General features: G+C 46.0%; 1 protein-coding gene across 3 annotated transcripts in view; it reads right to left on the bottom strand.

Moving 5' to 3' along the window:
- LOC138481461 (glutamate decarboxylase 1-like) overlaps positions 1 to 19,267 on the bottom strand; it is a 719,240-nt gene that overhangs the window by 472,264 nt on the left and 227,709 nt on the right. For all 3 annotated transcript variants that reach the window (XM_069613613.1, XM_069613614.1, XM_069613615.1), the window contains exon 2: positions 10,093 to 10,251. In XM_069613613.1, the coding sequence (XP_069469714.1) occupies positions 10,093 to 10,251 (159 nt within the window). The remainder of the gene's footprint in view (positions 1 to 10,092; positions 10,252 to 19,267) is intronic.

The raw sequence follows: 19,267 nt of genomic DNA, 5'->3' as shown, positions 1-19,267 counted from the left end.
ATGGGCACCAAGTAGAAAATGTACTCCATTTGGGTCTATAAGGAGGCTGGACACTTTTGCCAAGACCTGTCCCTCTGTCGCCTAGGGTACACAGACAACAAGATAACTTAGTCACCTTCCCCCAGAGTATTGTAGACAGTGTGTATGGGTCCTGTCTGTGCTCCAATTGGTTCTCGCTGGCCAACTCAGGCCCCATGGCAAAACCACAGCACCCCTCCAAGCTGGACAAGGGCCATGCCCCATGCAATGTCCCAGCACAGCTTGGCATGCTGAGGGCACCTTGCTGTTCCACGGTGGTGGGAAAAAAAGCCTCTGGTGCATTTTTGAGAGTCCACCTTTATATTATGGCCAGCATGGTGCCTGGCCGAAAGAAGAACCTCAGCTGACTTGCACACAGACGGCAGCCCAGCCTGCCCATGTTCCTCCCTGCACTCCACAGGATGGATTTGGCACACTTGGTCCATCTACGATAGGACTGCTTGGCTGGCTTCTGCTTCTGTTTTAAGCAATTGGCTTCCACTTGCCTTGGCACTGTGTCAATGATATGACCCTTGGGGAGGGCCCCCTTATGGCTACAACCTCCAAGCCTCGCAAAAGCTGAGCAGCCTGGTAGCTCACTAGTGGTCAGATCAGAGTGGACGGCGTTGGGTGGTGTTAGCCCCAGTGCGGGCCCTTCTCCGCCAAGAACGTTTCTACAGCAGTTAGGAACAACCGTTCCATGGGGTGCCCACCCCCCATGTCACCACACAGGTGGTGACCCGTGGAGAAGCCCTCCCACTTTAAGTTGTGAGTGGGTCCAGCCTATCCCCTTCTCACCCCCGGATCAGGCTGGGCTGCCCTTGCCCATGTGGTTGACCTGTCCACCCCCAAGTGTTGTTGGGGGGCATGCTCTGATGCTTGGGCCCCGCAGACATCCTGTGGGTGTGAAGGCCTGCAGGAGGTGGGTGCAAGCCTCCCCCCATCACCATCCTCCAGCAGGTGGAGCTACCGGGTTGATCCTGCCGGTGCCATATGCTTGTCTCACACATTGAGCCATGCAATTTTAAGTATACACGGCTGGTACAGTGTCACTGCAAATGTCTCATTGAATTAGTGATGGCTCCTTTGATGGCTCCATCTGTTACTTGGATAACTGTGGTAAATCTACAGTCAATACATGCTGACAATCGCTGACCTCCTGGGATGCGTGCAGTTATCAGATCAAGACCAATCTAGCCTTACATGGCCGTTTTGGTGACTCTAGCTAAACTTGGCCAGATTGCACGTCCCTGTGATGGCAATAATACATTCTGTCTTCCGATGGTACTTCCTATGCCTACCCTGGTGATCATGAGTAAGGGGGAATCAGGATTCAGTGCCAGAGAGGGGACCTGAGAAACGGCTACCACATCCAAGAAAGTCAGCAGGTGCGCAAATTACCCACTCCTGATTCAGTGAGGTAGTGAGGGAAAGTAATGATACAGGACCCTTTTGATGCCCTGTAATTGGAATGTATACACTTTAACTCCTTAATGAGGGTTCATTGAGTGCAAGTTTTGTGCCAGCAGCTGTGTTCATTCCAGATCCAAAAGCATATGTTAAAGTTGCTGCGCTTAAAAATCTTGTAGTTGTATCTTTTGATCGAGCTGGTGGTCTGTTGCGAGGCGCACAATTGCCTGTCTCAGGCCCTGCCTCTCAACGTTTACGATTACAGTCCCTCCCTCCCTCCAGAATATTGGAATCCAATGGTCTTACTACCTTCTCCCAATTGAGAGGCTGTAGCAGTCCTGTGGATTCATATTTCCCTGCATGGATCGGTACTTCAATACAAATGTTTTGCACCGCAGAAGCTGCATTTTTGCCTGATTAAGAGGCCCCAGCAAAAATGCTGCTATAAATGCAGTTTTGTTTCTCAAAACATGCATTTTTAATACCGCAAAATATTTCATGCAGCAGAGCACCACAAGGCAGAACAAATCCTCCTGTTCACAGCAATCATTACATTGCGCTAGAAGAGTTCTGCGAGATGCAACAGCCGTACCCCAGCGAAGGCAAGGTAAGAAAAATACAAAACCAAGTTTCTTAATAGAAAATCGCTGTAGACAAGACACTGGATTATTGTTCATTCGGTTTCATTTAGACAATTATTTTTGGAATGGTATTTATTACCCGCAAACCACTGGACAATATGGCAGCGGTTCGTTACATTTTATCAGCTGCAAAAATTCACCCTGGGATTGACTTTCAAAATCCTAAACGTGTGATATTTTAACAATGTGTGTGCGTCATCCAATCCTAGCACCAAGGAAAGCAGAGCAAAGCAGCAGGGTATTCCGAAATGTTCCCTCCATTACTGCAACAAAGCAGCAAATGTGCTGTAAGGAACCATGCATTTTTTATGCAGTGTAATCTAAAAAATGTTTAACAGACTTATTAACTGTTATTCTATCACACCGTGAAAACCAATACAATGGGCTCATTTAATTAGTCAGCCATCTGATAGCTTTGCTTGCACTCTGAGACATGCCGCTCCTGAGGCCCAAACTTCGGGCGCACAGAATCTTATGACTTCATGCGTCTAAGAACACAAGGCTGCATTACAAACACTTTCAGCCGCCATTATCGTAAACGCAGGCCTGCCGTGCCTGCCAATGTGCTTGCTTGTCAACAAAGCAGTATTTTTGTTGCACTTTTTGGGCTTTGTCGTCACCGCGCCCTCAAACTGTAGAATGGGTGCAAATTGCCCACGGGCATGGCGTCACAGTGTCTGTCTGTGATTGTGCATGTATCCTTCTCGAGGTGAGCTCGCCCGGAGATCGGGCGGGGCTGAGGGGCAGAGCTCTGAGAGCAGACAGCAGCAGCACCAGCCCGGGTACGTGCAGGGGAGATTGTTTAATCACAGCAAGGTAGGTAGATGCCTTTTTATGTGCAATGCATCCTTCAGTGGTGGGTGCCTTTAAATGTTAGGTCTGGCACATAAACCACCCCTTTTTATTATTCCTGTATATTGCAGGACCGCTTCATAGAAAAATATTGTTATTAACATTTGGACAGCAAGACTTAATGTCAAGCCTGGTGCCTCACAGAGATCAAACTCTATTTTCAAATGTTCTGTCAGAAAAGAGATAGTATTTGAGGTGGCAGGGCACTCTATGCCACCATCACAAAATTCTTGAGCCTCCAGGTAAGCGCCAGAGTGTAGGCAGCTATGGGTTGGCTGCCCTCCTGCCTCCTATGAAACGTGTGTGTGTGAACAATCAGCGCAATGAAATGCCAGGGAGCTCCATTTCAGCGTAGATTTGTTCCCCTCCCTGGCTGTCTATGATCCTGCTCATCAGCTATTGGTGCTTAGCTGCCCCAGTGACCCATACTGTTTCCTTGGAAAATGTCATTATAAATTATTGGGTTTAAAAGGTGGGCACCTTTTATACTTTGCCGGCAGAGTTACTGGAAATCCTTCTCTCTCAGGGTATTTTTCCAGTGTTGAGTACTTTAAAGGCAAATACGAATTTGTTTGTGCTCTTTCTTCTAAAGGAAAGGTCAATTGAATTAAATTTGTATGTTTCACTTTAAGATATGTTCACTTACTGTGCATAAATTAATGGGTGGCAGATTTTGATTTTTGCTAAGGGGGCAGTGATTCCCACACTCAGCGACGCAAGGGAGCTGTACCCAACCCCAGGTGGAAACAATACATTTTACAGCACATTATGCAGCAGGAATAGAAAAAAGCCACATGATTTAAACTCTCTGAGCTATCCAATTGTGACACACTATGCTGTGGAATCAATTGTGATGTTAAAAATAAACATTTATGAAGATATCTACCCACCGACCTCACGAGTCCTTTTAAAAAATGTATAGCACTACAATTATCAGTTTTACTAGTGTGCCATGACATATCCCTGCTGCTTCTAAACACTGTAATAGTAAGTGTTATGTTAATAAGAAATGTAACCCCCATAGGCAACACATTACCAAATGCTGTGGTATGCACATTTAAGGATAATTAGCTGTTAAGATAGCTCAGTGGGTTAGGTGCTCACTGCTGGGGTCTATGTGTGTTCTGCCCGTCATAGGTTTGAATCCTAGCCAGGTCTACTCAACCATATATGCCACTGACCATATAGCTCAGACATGTATGGTTACTAACATATAAACTCAGCCGCATATAGATGAGTACAATGCTGTGGTGTCAGCCTCTAGGTCTGTGTGATGATGAACCATGTATGAATTCCCTTTAACGTGACATATGGTGATGAATTCTTGCATGAAATGTATATCATATTACAGTGATATCGTAACCATATTTTTCTTGGTGCACCAGGGAACAATGCTATATGATGCCACTGGCTGTTTTGTCAAGGGGTGTACGGTTATGTATCATCACTTCCTGTGATGTCACTTGGGGGCAGGGTCAAATGACATCACTTGATGTGATGTCATCAGGGTGTCAAGGGTCGTGTGATGTCACGACCGCTACCCCTGGCATTTTGGTGAAATGACGTGCCTGGGAGTGCTCAGTGTTTACATTGGGCTGGCTCGGATCCTTCATAATAGTCGAGGCTACTGGCAGGTTGGGGGCCCCCTCGCTCACTATGGACGAGCCACCAGTTTTCAGAGGGTTCAAAAGCACTTTTCTAGTGAAATGTAAGGGGGTAATCCACCTCTTTGATTCTGGAAATAATTCACTCACAGCTTCAAAGCACGTTTCAAAATTTCCCAAGACTTCTCTATATATTTTTTAAGTAGATGGGTACACAAAATCAAGATGGACCCCGTTCAGATTGCAGAACCACCATCACGTTCCACTCACCAAGACCAGTAACACGTTTTTATTGAAGGGTGGCATATAGCACATGGATTACATGGACCCAGAGCCGAGTTCAGTGAAGAGAAGTTCCAAAACACATATGTACAAGTATGTGAAAAAAAGGCTGTGTGTTAGCACAGTGGGTAGCAATGGGGCACAGGAAGGCAACAGAGAAGAGAAAGCATGTCTCCCCGATGGTAGAATTGTACAAGTCTTCATCCCTTAAAATACCAATCGTGATCCATCATCACCATCATCCTAACAAGAGAACACATTCCAAGTCCCCAGAGATTATGAATGAGCATGATATTGTCAAGCAGGCTCAAACATTGGTTGCAGAGGGCATCAAATCCAGTATGGCAGGGAGATAACCAGGTCTGCTGCAACCCCCACTACCTAGTCTCCTGAGGCCCAACAGGGGAAATAGAGGGTGTAGGGTTTGCATCAAATAAATATGAAGAAAACCTCTCACTAGATGGTGATGAATAGGACGAGAAGGCAGTATTTGCTGGCAGGTACACCAAAAGGAAAGATCTCAAAATAGTGTTGGAACATATAAGACAGAACCCAGAGTTCCAGCTGCTCCTCCTCCACTCAATAAGAAGTTGTTTTGGTAATTTATAGACCTCCCACCTTCAGATTTTCACTTTCATGAGGACATGGAGAATGTGCTGAAGAAAGAATAAACGGAGCATCCTTTGTTTCCTAGGTACTTTTTAAGTTGTATCGCATGTCAGAATTTGATTCCAATTATCCAGAGAATGTCAAAATATCCGATACATCGGGGATCTCTTTGGCCAGTACCACTTTACACCCAACAAGGTTGCCACTACAGCAGATTCAGTGGATAAGGAAACTGTGGGGCCTTCAAAAAACAACACATTCAGCCATTAAACCTATTATCAGGGCAGACAGGCACAGTCCCTCCTTCTAGATGTTCACACACTATACTTTGCCTATGAGGATGGGGCTGGGCTAGCACCACTCTTGGAGGTTATGGAAAGGCAGGTGTGGTACACTGACATGAACTATGATATCATGAGAGGTGTTGTGGCAGGTGAAAGATCCTTAGGGTCTGCAAGGAGTAATCTGTGGTTGCGAAAATGGAGGAGTGAAACCTCACATAAAGCTGCCCTTTCCAAATTACCCTTTTTGGCTTTCTTCTTCTTTGTGGGCCTTCAGCTGGATTCCTTCCTTAAAAAACTGTTAAATGATGAAAAGCATGCTTTTCCATACAGAGGCTGAGATTGGTCCTTTACATATAAACCCCTAGAAAGAAGTTCATCAGCTCAACCTCCAGAACAGTCCACTCGGGCTTCCTTTTGTGGCCAGGGGAGAGGTTCTGCCACAAACAGGATGCAGGATGCTCTGCAGGGGCCCCAAGCCCCAGTCTCATCCCTCCAAAGTCATGCCTCTCTGGGGGACAGATGCCACTGTGGGATGTGGATTTTACAGCTCGTCGAAGAGTGCATGGATATTCAAAATGCCTTCATATAGGAAGTGGTGCAAAGGGGGTATGCAACAGAGTTCAGCCAATCTCTCCCCAAGGTCAATAAGGTGCTACCCCCAGTTTCAACAAAATAATTTCAGAAGTGTGTCTGTTCGTAGGAGTCCAACCTTTGATTCAGAAAAAAGCCATGGTAGCAGGTCAGAGGTTTCCTCTTTCTGGCACTTATAGTCAGGAAATGATCAGGAGAATACAGATCGGTGCTAGATGTAAAGAAGCTGAACGAGGCCATCATATACTAGCACTTGGAGGCCCCTCGGAAATTGCCATTTTAGCCATGCTCCCAGAAATCTGGTTCACTTCTCTGGATTTGGAAGATCCATACCTTCATCTGATGACAGAGGCCAGCAAAGGGGGGAGGGGCACCCATGGAGGATCAGACCACAAAAGCACTCTAAGGTTCAGGCTTTAGCAAATTGGAAGGAGCTCACTGCTATGTTCTGGCCCTTGACACACTTCCATCTCCAAATATTGGGAAACAAGTTCTGGTTTTAACAGAAAACCAGGTGGCAAAGGCACACAATAACGGGGAATAGAAAGCAGGTCAAGATGCATGTCAAGATACATGTCCCCCAACAACAACAGCATGGACCAGATGTTTGCCCAGGCATAGCAGCATCTGAAGGATTTGCCACCAGAGTATCACCCAGGCAAGATGAACCAGACAGCCGACCAACTAATCAGAGTGTTTCCCTCATCAGTGGAAATCTGTCTATGTCCAGTGGTTTTCAATTCAATCTTGAAGCAATGCCGATGTCCAACAACAGGTCTCTTTACCATTGAAGACAATTCCCTGCTTCCCTGGTGTGGAGTCATATATCCAAGGCTAAGGGATCCCTTGGCGGAAGCTCTTTTTCCACTGTTGTCCAATGAACTTTTGTCCACATTCCTGATGATCCTGCTCCTCCACTGGGCAACCAGGAAGACATTCAGTGAAATGGCACAAGCGATCCTGGTGGATCCTTATTGGACGAGGATGTCTTTGTTTCCACTTCTCCAATCCATGAAGTCAACGAAGCCCATGATTCTTCCAGTACACCCATCTCCAATCAGCTCCCCTCTTCTCTCTGTCTCAATAATTTGACAACTTCAGTTGACAGTTTCGAGACTGAACTGAGGGAACTACTTGTGATGGGCATACAAGAGAAGTAGCAGTGGAGGTTTTTTTTTAATCCTGCAAGCCTGCCACACTGGAGGCATACACAGAGCACCAGAACTCGTTCAGGGGAAATGGTGGGCAGCTGTAAAGCTGGTTCCTTTGTGGAATGATGCTTTGAGAATACTGGATTTCAACACAGATTAATACAAAATGGGGCTAGCAGTGGAAACTCTATGTTCTCAGAGATCCAAGTATAGCCCTAGAGGACATTGTGCCTCTGGTCTGCAGTCTTTAACGTTTTGACATACCAAAGCCTCCTAGGAAGGCAGCTTTGTTCGAGTGGGATCTTCCCCTAATACTGAGGCAGCTTCAGTTTCCCCCTTTTAAACTGAAGGAGGTGGTAGCTGTTAAGTTTACTTCTTGGAAAACACCTTTCTGGTATCAGTCTCATAATTTAGATGAATAGGAGACTGGACTCCCTCCAAAGGATAGAAACATTTAAGGACATGGCCATGAGATGGTGATTCTTTATACAGGATCAGCTTACATCCCTACATTTTGCTCCCAGTTGCATCTCAATCAGAAGTTAGTGTAACTGGTGGGTAGATAAGAAGCAGACTCCCCTACAGGTAATGATGAGGCCCACCCAACAGATGTTGCAAGGGCCCTCAAGCTATATCTGGAGAGGATATACTCCTTTCCAAATAGAGATACCCTCTTTGTAACATCCGGTGGCCCGGGACAAAGGAAAGAAGCCACCCACATCAACCCTGAGCCATTGGATCCAAAGTACCATCAGTGTCAGCAGCAAGACCACTGCCACAGCTTCTGCAAGGGTGAATCACCAAAGGAATTGCTGCCATTAGGGCAGAGGCACAGGGTGTGGCCATTCATGACATTTGAAATGCAGCAGCCTAGTCTGCCTCCAACACCTTCGTTCAGCACTATAGGTTAGTGATCAGGGGACACTCTCTGCAGACTTTGAGCGAGATCCTGCAAGCCACCTCTGACTTGTCTTTAATAGATGTTTTGTGGCAAAATAAGGCAGTGTCCTTGGTATTATTGGCGAGACATGACTCAGCTACTGCTTGTGAAATCTTCATATAGTAAAGACTGTGATGAGGAAGGGAGGACTGGAGATAATGCCGTATTATGTATCGTCACAGTTCTCATGCCCCTCCCTGCAATGTTCATGCCTGTATGCGGCTAAAAACACAGTCAGTGGTCAAGGCTGGGAGGGGTTTAGATACCCTAATGTGAACATTCTGAAATGTGGGGTCTTCCATCAGGGAAGGCACTCAGCCTTTGTATAGCAGGAACTGTGACGAGTCCGGAAGGCTGGAGCAATGGTGATTACCTTAAGTAATCTGGCACTACACCACTGCCGAGCTGCCTCTGCACTCATTGGCTCCAAGTGGACACAGTGGATCCTCATAACACTTGGACAAAAGAGAATTTGGGGGAACATTTTACTGATTCACTTTTGGTTAAAAATAAAAACTGCCGAACCATACAGTTTAACGTCAGACTAGGCCCGCGTGTCTCCTGGCTTTTGGGGCACTCTGCCTAATCCTCTTTGCAGTTCTGCGGCATGCCCTCTCCTTTTTCTCATCCTGTCCCTAAAGCGTGCTCATGTATTTAGTATAGGGACATGAAGCAGCTGGCCACGGCCTCCAGGTTTATCATGCACTGGTGTCATAGTGATGGGCATACTCGCAGGAGTATTGGCAGCAGGCACTTTGAAGTTTAGTGTCTTTAAGTGCAGGAGTGGGCAGGATTTACCATGATTTCCTATGTAGTTCAGGACGAAAACATACACCCTTGGCAATTAAGGGGTTGAAAGGGGAATTTTCCCAGGAAACACAAATGCTTCACAAGCTTTATAGCATCGGGAAATATTATGTGAACCGAAGGATTGCAATGTGAGAGTGCAGTCTGAGAAATAATTGCTAACAATGGAAAACTGTAATGGTGTCTCCCACTCTAATTACTTTGTGGTTTGTATTACAGAAATGACAACATAATGATCTATTCAGGACATTACTATTAGCAGCCCTATTTTAACTAGAACCTGGAAAAGCTGTGAATATTTATATATTTTTTCGGATTTGCCAGTATGAAAAGACAGACAGTTCTACATTTTGTGTTTGGATCAACGGCTGTGTTACCTGTGCTGTAGCATACGTTTAATATTTTATGAGTATCACGCTATTTTTAAGTATATTCTTGCTTCTGCTTTCCACTCTCTCTCTCCACCCCCCCCCCCCTGCGGATGAACAGGTCTGCTGCCCTAACTGGTTACCTGCCCACCCTCTAAACCTTAACGGGCACCAGGCTCCTTCACGACCAGTAGCCCTTGCAATGCCCTCGGGGCCCACGCGCACTTAGAGACCTTATCTGCAACCCTACAGTCCCCTGACCCTTTGCACTTACTTGGGCTGGTCACCCCGGCAGCACTTACTTGAGCTTTGCCTATTGCACTTTCCCCCCTCCCCTCACTCCTCCTGGCATTTCTCCTCTCCCTTCCCCCTCACACTTGCACAATCTGAATGACACAAGGCCTAGTAAGATTGTTTGTTTTGCCCTCCCTTTGCCTCCCCTTCCTTGTCTTGTCGGGTCTAGAAACAGGCGCGTTATAAATGACTTATCATATCATATCACCTTTAGAATTATGGTAATTTCTATTCCACATACCTGATGAGTAAATATTGGAAAAATTCGAAACACTGTGTTTGATATCCAGGTCCTTATCTTGGGCTTCTCCTTGAGCCTGAAGACTGGAAATGCAATTGTCCTTCTGAAGTCTCGTCTGTTGGTGGAGATCCTCGTCTGGGCAGGACTTGATCATATTATCTACGGAACCACAAAAAAACGTCATTTATTCCACAGAATAGGAATGATGTCAGAAACACTTGTCATGGTTTTCAAAGAAAAATAGCATCTTTGGAGCCAACAATAATATTTGGTTCATACTAGAGTTAACAGTTTCAGAGCGCTTGGTAATATTCAGGGTTTACAATTATCACCCACACTTGTGGTGATCAATGTGTGATCTTGGAAGGAATGAATCAGCCTGCTGGAGCAGCTCCTCCTCATCAGCGGTATGGGTAGAACTATCTATCTGTCATACCTTATTATTCAACTAATGCAAGATATGTAACCATACTCCAGATACAAGCACAAGGCTTTCGAGACCCTTCCTCCGATAATATTATAAGACTATTACACTGTATTGTGAATTCAGCAGATAGCCCATAATCTGGAATGATAGCATACAGAAAATAATACATATAGAAATGAAAGCCTGTGCCAGACCACTCTGGTCATCTCCAGCCCCAAGCACAAGCCACCCTTGCAAGCTACCAGAGGATGCACCAGCCACTAATATGAAGAGTCAGAACTTCTAATGTCATCACGCCCGGCACCGCCATCATCATAGCCATCAATGCACCGAATAGCAAATAGCTCAGGGGGAACGTGCTGGCCTTGGAAGCAACACGACACAGAGCAACACAGGTTTGATCCCCAGGGTCCGCGCTTAGAAACCTCTAGGTATTAAACACGTTATAAATAACCTATCATATCATATCACGTGCATGGAGGTATGTTTTGCCGGTATAACGTTGTTTCATCGCCTGCTGTTTCATCGCCAGGCTTTTAAACGTGCACATTACATCGTATGTGCTCATCAAATTTTTTAGCGGGGGTGGGAAAGGGCAAATAAGGGTTTGGGCGGGTGGGCAATAGTAAAAAATAAGTGTGTGTAGGGAGTTTGGGGGGACCCCCCCCAAAAAAAAAAGAAAACGATGAGCACATTCCATCGAATGTGCACGTTTAAAAGCCTGGCGATGAAACAGCAGGCGATGAAATCACATGGAACAAGAACAGAGCATCATGAAAACCAGGCACTGATCAAAAGAGTTGTATTCGGAAATTCCAAAAGAAAGGGAAATGGTGAGTGTTAACTAAAAACGGGATAGGCCTAGACAGCATGGTCTGCTAGAATACATACAGGCAAGGGCTTTCCAACTGAATTTTATTATCCATACGAAAGAAAAGGTTGGCTTTTAGCCGCCTGCTAGAGTATCTACCATGACTTATTTGGCCAAAGAAAGGTTTGAATTGTTCCATTGCTGATGGAGATCCCCTCCTGACCAGAAGATTTCTATGTTTGAGTTGGAACTTTAAGCAGTGCAATTACTCAGTGTGCTGCGCAGCTGCTTGGTATTTATGAAGTAATTGCGAGTCGCACTTGAGACAGTTTGGTGTTTTTCCCTGGCACACCTCTAGTAGAAAACAAAAATACAAGTGCACAGGGTCTCACTGGGCGCCTCACTGTAAGAATTCAAGATCATGTACTCAGGATTTTCAAAGTATTAGAACATTTCTTAGAAAAAGAATTCATCCATTGAATTTCAAAACAATTCATCTGATATTTCTCCTAATATAGCCATGATATGTTAGTCAACTGTAGTTCAACAAAATAAATGCAAAGCTACATATAGTCAGTCTAATGTGACTGTGGTTCAACAATTATATCCTAAGGGGACATATAATCAGCCTAATATATAAACTGTGGTTCAACAAAATAAATCCAAAGGTACATCTTTTCAGTCTGATGTGACTGTGGTTCACCAATTATATCCAAAAAGCACTTCCAAAAAGCCAACACGTGTTTCGAGATAAGCTCTTCATAAGGGCTGTTACTACATGTAACAAGATTTTCGGCACAGAACAAAGATGTTCATAATATTTAGTTGAAACACTGGAAAGTTCTGAGATTGGATGAAGACCTCAAGAATTATGCTACGAATAAACCCATTATGATACTCATGAGAGCCCAAAGTGTGGGCAATCTTATCAGTCCTAGTTTTCTAAAGAAGCATCAGGATAGACCTGTCAGTAGTGGTTGCCCTCAGTTCTGGGCTTTTACAGAGGTTGAAATTGTAATTTTTGAATATGTGCATTGAATGGAATTATCAGTTCCACCACATACAATGGCAGCATAATATGCATACAGGGATTTATCAATTGTAGATCCAATTATGTAGTATATTGCATTGTTTGTGTCTGCCAGAGATTATATATTGGCAGTACCAAACAGAAATTGGGGTTTCGAATATGTGAGCAGTTATATCAGAATTAACAATACATTGAATCCTCTTGCTGATCATTGCAATCAGGAACACAGGGGTTGTGACACAAGTAGTATTAGATTTTTTGGCATCAACAGTTTAGATGCGACATCAGATGCGACAACAGACTTCTAGCCATGAGGCAGAAAGAAGCCAGATTGATCTTTGAGTTGCAGGCCACTAAAGAGGACCTGAACACGGATCACAAAATTCATGTATTCATCAACCCATAATATGTCAGGTGATAATTGTTTTTTCTTTTTGTTAACTGGAATTTGTATATATAATTACAAGTTCCCTCCCCATTTGGCTCTCTCCCCTCTCCCCTTCAGACCTCCTTTGTTTTCTCACTGCAAGCACCTATATCATGAGTAGACTTTGCTGCTGTTATCTCAGATTCAGCATCTCAAGTAATGACACAAGCAATACTTAGTGTGAGGGCTCATAAATGTGTGGTGGAAAACTTTGTAAGGTTTCCCCAACAAATACCATTTTATTAACGTAGAAGGTTGGATAAACGCCTCACTACCCCTACCATGACAAGAATTTCGCTGCCGAAAATAAACTAAAGGAACACTCTACTAAAGGATATCTGGCCCTCACACTTAAACATACAACAAATAAATAAGGAAATCCATGGCAGTTCAAAACAATAATAATTGAGTTCGTATTGCAACAGCAGTCTCTTCTTAGAACCTGGGTGAATTCCCCTTTCACAGATTTTAGGCTGAATTCGGCTTCACAGTTCAAGAGAAGAAAAATATGAAATCCTTGTTCCAATACAGTTCTTTGCAAGTCCAATTGGTCAACAGAAAGTTCCCATACTCTGATGCTTTAACAAAGACAATGGAAGACACTTCCACTTCCTTATAGAATTTATCCTCCTTAGATAAAGGACAGCTTTGAAGTTCATCAGAGCAACAATAATTGTCTTGGTCAGGATGATTTGCCAAAACTGAAAATAAATACAACTTATTGGCAGCTTTACACGGCTCATTTCTTCAGTAGCACAAGCCCATAAATTGCCTCTGTCAAGACAACTTTGTAGTACTTCTTCGATTTCCACCTGGTTTAATCCCATGCCAAGCCTACTACCTCATTTCACATCTGGTTTACTCCCATGCCAGGCCTACTCCTCCAAAGGTTTGCCATCTGGGTATACTCCCCCGCCCAAACAGCATTTCACAACAACAAGTGCTGTTATGGTTAAGATCAACTGACCAGAGGTTCACAACAGCTTCATAGTATTCAATATTATGCAGCTTCAAAACCTTTAACAACTTTTTAGGTGAAACAGGATTCACTTTGAAACTCTTTAATACTTTTCTGTAGGCAATGCTCCTCTCCTTCTGAATATCTTTTCCCAGACGGGCAGCCTTTTTGTTGCTCTTGTTTCCCAACTGCACAGGAAACCAAATACTGACAAGAATAGGATCATAGTCTGCCTCTCTCTTGGCAATGTGATTTTACACATGAATGTACCCTATGTTGTACAAAATATATTTAATAGGTTTCACCACTTATGGAACTTTCATTAGCCCCCTACTGCTTTTGCCAATATCGGTTATATTGTATTTGGCTTGATTTTAGTAGGTTTTGGCTTGGGCAATACTTGCGGGTATTACTTCTCAAAAATATTGCCCCATCAGGTTGCTGGGTTTTCCATGAACTCACACATTTAAAGTTACAGTGATTTGGCTGTGTTATACAAGACTTTCACTAATGCTCAATGGTTCGGTATTCAAAGCTGCTTAGAGAACGACTTTCACTCACGTGCAAGTGCTACGTTCGCTGCTTTTCAATAGTTCAGTATTCAAAATTAATTTCATGGTATCTTTCACTCATACACGAGTGCCGCCCTCTCGCTGAACGTCTGCCTTGAACAAGCGAGCAGGTACGGAGCGCTCTAGGTTCACCACCAGCATGTTAATTCACCTGCTAAGATGTGCACGTCCTGTCCTCTCGCTGCTCACAGGACTTTTTCTGTGTCTCCTCGTGACCCCTCAAACTGCTTCTTTTAGTCTACCTTCTCCCATGCCACCTGGAACTGGAGCCCCTGACAGGGCCATCTTAACAGTTTTGGGGGCCTGGGGAACAGACAGCCTTGGGGCCCCCCTCCGAAACCCTACTCCCACCTCCTCCAAACCCATGTCGCCCACCAACCCCCGAAGCAGAGCACTGTGACGTTACCTGCAACAGTACTGCATGCTGCAGCATATATTGAAGCACTACTATTTCCTTGAAGAACAACACCAGACGCTCCAACAACTACACTAGAGAGCACAGTACTTTCAGTATACAGTGCCCCTATCTAAGTGGCAGACCCAGTAACAGGTTGCTCAGAAAGACTGCTATCTATAGCATTGAGTGCAAGGTGGGTGTTATCTGATCACATTGATGTGAGGTGCAGACTGCATGGGGAAGCATTATCGCAGTGGCGTACTACATGCATCCAGCCAGGGCGCAGACCACATGGTGGAAGTGCTATCACAGTGGTGCAGATCACAGGAGGACACAGTGGTGGAGAAGGTAGCATGTAAGGCAGACAGCATGGTCAGATTGCCATCAAAGTGCTGCTGTGAGGTACAGCCCTTATGAGGACTGAATGTCACAGTGGTGCTCTCTGTATAGTGTTTAGGGTGCAGACCGCATGGAAGAGGGCTATCACTAGCATCTCGCATCTAAGTGTGGGCAACATGGGGTGAGATCATCACATCGGGGCACTGTGTAGAGCACCAAAGGAGCAGATGCCATGGCATGAATCTAGTGCTATTACAGGACAGGGTGCTATCACACTGATGCACCATATATTATGTCTAGGGTGCAGGTCGCATGAAGAGAGTGCTTTCACTGTCTGTGGGACACTGTCTATGGCATCTCGGATGCTGACTGCACAGTGGGTGTTCTCATATTGAGTGGTGCACTATATAGCATTTCTATGGTGCAGACCGCAGACTGGGTGTTTTCAAATTCATGAGCTACATGCAAGGTCTGAGGTGTAGGCCTAGGGGGGCAACGTTAGCACAGGGGTGGGCTATATATAGCCCCTATGATGTGCCACCAGCCCCCACCCCAAGGTTTCCCAGGTTAGAATGACAGGAAGTTTGTGTGATGCACGCGAGGTAAGAAGGAAGGTGAGGGGTTGCGAAAGATAACTGATTCCTGCGTAACATGCAGACAGGGGGCTCAGGCATATCTGTGTCTCTGCAGCTGCTCTGTGATTGTCACACCTCAGCATCTGCCACAGCCTTACACCTTCAGTAAAGCACCTCACTTCTTCCACCTACACTAGAGCGCTGCCCGTCTGCACCCGTGCCACTACTACGGTCAGAGCACTGTCTGGTGCATCTCTAAAACACCACCTGCAGCACTAACAAGTGCACTATAGTATAGCACATGCCTACAGCACTGCTACCTCTACCAGAGAACTGCACGTGTGCTACTGCTGCAGAGCACTGCCTTTGTAAAATACGACCTGCAGCACTGACAACTATACCAGAGTGCTGCACCTGTCGCACCACTACTGGCAGCAGCAGCACCAGTGCCGAAGCACCTCAGTAACAACCCACCAACAGCAACATTTGCAGCAGAACAATGCGCCTATACTACCAACTGCAGCACCACCACCTGCCGTAGCAGCAGGGCCTGCCACATCACCATGTGTAACATCACCTGAAACATCAGCCGTGGCACTGACTACCGCCTGAGCTGAGCACACGTGACAGCAGAATTGCCTGTTACACCCCCACCTGCAAAATCACCACCTCTAGTGCCCTATCTGTTTTCCCCTGCCCATAATGGGCTATATGTACCAGAGGTACTGCATGCCGGCCTGGCGCTACATTTCTCTCTTCAGTTTGCTTACATGGTGACTAGATGGCACGAGCGTGGGAGTGACATGGAGCGTGTTGTACGTTCCTGCTATGACATGGTTTATAGGTCTTCTCCCCTTTTAAAGCTGGTGAGCAAGCCTGATTCCACAGAAGGTGAACAGAGTAGGGTTTTCATAAGGGGAAGCGGGCATTGAGTAAGTTCATGTGCCTGAGAAGGGCCACAATGCTTGTGTCAATTAATCTTATTGTTAATGCCCAACCATTAGAATTCATACTCTGTCTTTGTGGCGGTTCTTCTCCCCAAAGAATAAAGTTGAGGTCCATTGTCTTCCAGTACACCAGGCACCAAAGGTGACTCGCACTGTCAATTTCAAATTGCTAATAACAACTTTGCCTTCAACTAGTGATGAACATCTTCACCAGTTTGAGCCTTTGCAGAGGTTTGTAAGACATAAAAGGCCCAAAATGCACAATTAAACATAAGCCAGGAAGCCAAAACGATATTTTTTTAAAATTTTCCTTGAACGACTCTCGTGGTCCCTCCCTCTATGCATGTGGTCAAATTGAGACCTTTCAAATCTAACGGTTCCTTTGTCTCACATGGTGTCCTCAGACTGTAAAAAGAGAAGCCAAGGCAATTAACACACTCCCTTGACCCAAATATTGGCTCTTATGTTTTTTGCCATGTAAGTTGTGTACTCCCAAAAAATTAAGCAGGGCAGTATTTTCTGACCTCCACAAAAATGAATGACTTCCACATTTTGAGGCATGGAATTGTATGGCTTTGTCCCCTAGTCCTACCTCTAGATCTTAATCTTTTTTAAAGGGACCGAGATTGGCCTCCCAGTGATATTGGCCGGGGATATTTCTCTGTGTCGTCAGCATGGATCATGTGGCACTGCCACCCCCAGAGTTGTCTCTTCCCATCCCAAAGGGGCAGGCATCCCACCCTCCAGAACCCAGATTCCAGGTGCATTTGTTGATTCTGCTGCCCTGGCCCTGCCGCTTAAAACAACAAATGGCTCCACCACAAATCCCTCAAAGGCTCATTTTATTATGATGTAACTAGCACTTTCCAGGCCAGGGTGACAACGAAAGACGTTAGGCAGGAGCAAGTGCTTCAGGAAACGGCTATCTGCACCTTTGCGGGACAGGTGACAGTCAAAATGCATCAGGCACTGTAGGGAATGCTTCAGGAAATGGCGGCTTCTAACACCCTGAGGCCCTGAGGGAGGCTTTGTTGGTGGAGTGGTGAGAGGCAAGAAAAGAGGCTGTGGGGAAGAAGGCAGCTGCTGCTCAAGCAGCGGCTTCCCATACTCTGACCCCACTATTGATTACAAAGCTCTCTCTGCCTCTTGAGTGGACAGGAGTATGCCAAGCTAGCCTAGCGGAAAGCCTTGGGATGTAATTCTGGGCTCGCCTCCGGACACCACAACACAACACTGCATAAATAAGGCAAACATTGCGCGGGGGGTGGTCCAGAGTCGGCCATTGGCGTGACCGGTTAGGTGAGGGCCCAGCGGCCCGGGTAGAAAATAACTTGATAGGGCGAAGCCTCAGAAGAGCAGCACATGGGGCCTCGTGCTCGTGCAGAGCTTGACTGTGCACGCACGAAGGAAAGAGCCTTGAAGTAGACACACCCACAAATTCACATCAACCAAATACCGCATGGCAACATACTTTAACCAATGAGGAATCAAAGGTTTTGATTCCTCATTGGTTGATGTGTTGTGGGGCAGAGGCAGAAACAATTGTGATTGATGGGGCACCTGTAGTCCTGGCCGAGGACAACAGGAGCCCCATCAGTCACAAATGTTTTTTTCCTTTCATCAAAAAAAATGTGTTCCGTTGAAGCCAGACACACTGGCACTAGAGTGACCACGTGGTCCGCGGCACGCTGTACACATCTGTAATTGAAATGTTAGGGTGGAGACACTGGCAGAGCAAGCGCAGTAGAATCGATTCCGACTTGCTCAATCACGTTGCTTTAACCTTTAAGCCTTAAACTTTAAAGTCAACGGAGCAGAGGAGTGTTGAGCTCAGCTGCATTTGTCCTCCCGCTGCAGGCACGTGTAATACGTGTTGTGTCCACACGCACTCACTTTCAGCACATCATGCCCAGCCCAACCAACCAACAAATTAACATGTGGCCCGGCCCCCCCTTCAGGATCCGTGGGGGCCCCTTCAAGCCTGGGGGGCCTGGGGCACGTGCCCCGTTTGCCCTCCCATAGAGACGTCTCTGGCCCCTGACACTCCTGAAGCCTTCTGGTGCACGCCAGCCACCAAAGACAGCCTTGCATTTGCACCTAAGATCCTCTGGTGCACGCCAGCCACCAGAGACAGCCTTGAGGCCCTCAAGTGTATGCCAGCCAGCTGAGATGGCCTCCTGGGAATGAAAGCTTCCCTTGCCTTCCCTTCCCACTGCACAGCCTCTGCACTTCAGGATTCAAGAGACACTAAGGACCGGCAGCTGCTTTCTGCTGCATAGTGGTCCCGGTGTCTTCTCTCTCTTGCAGCTTCTGTCTGGGCTGCCTGCATGAACCATGCTGCTTCTGCTACTTGCTTTATCTGCTACTCTGCTTCTCTAACTTGGGTCCTTCCTCTCCTACATCTTTTTCTCTACCTGTGGTAGCCCCCAGGGATCTTACCTCTCTCCCTGGCTATTCAACCAATACCTGGCACTCCTTGCCCACTGCATCGCCGCTCTCTGTCCCAACTTTCAGTGCTATGCTGATGATACCCAGCTCATTTTCAGGCTACCCAGGGCCTCCTCCTCCTCTCCTTCCCTCATCTCCGACTGTCTGTCTGCCATCCAGGAATTGTGTGCCACCAACGACCTCTGCCTTAATGCCAGTAAGACTGAAATTCTACTCATCGGCACACCCACTCCATCCTTCCCTG

Source organism: Ambystoma mexicanum, chromosome 5p (genome assembly GCF_040938575.1).
Source record: "Ambystoma mexicanum isolate Mex_15411 chromosome 5p, UKY_AmexF1_1, whole genome shotgun sequence".
Lineage (NCBI taxonomy): Eukaryota > Metazoa > Chordata > Amphibia > Caudata > Ambystomatidae > Ambystoma > Ambystoma mexicanum.
This window is presented reverse-complemented; position numbering and strand designations above follow the sequence as displayed.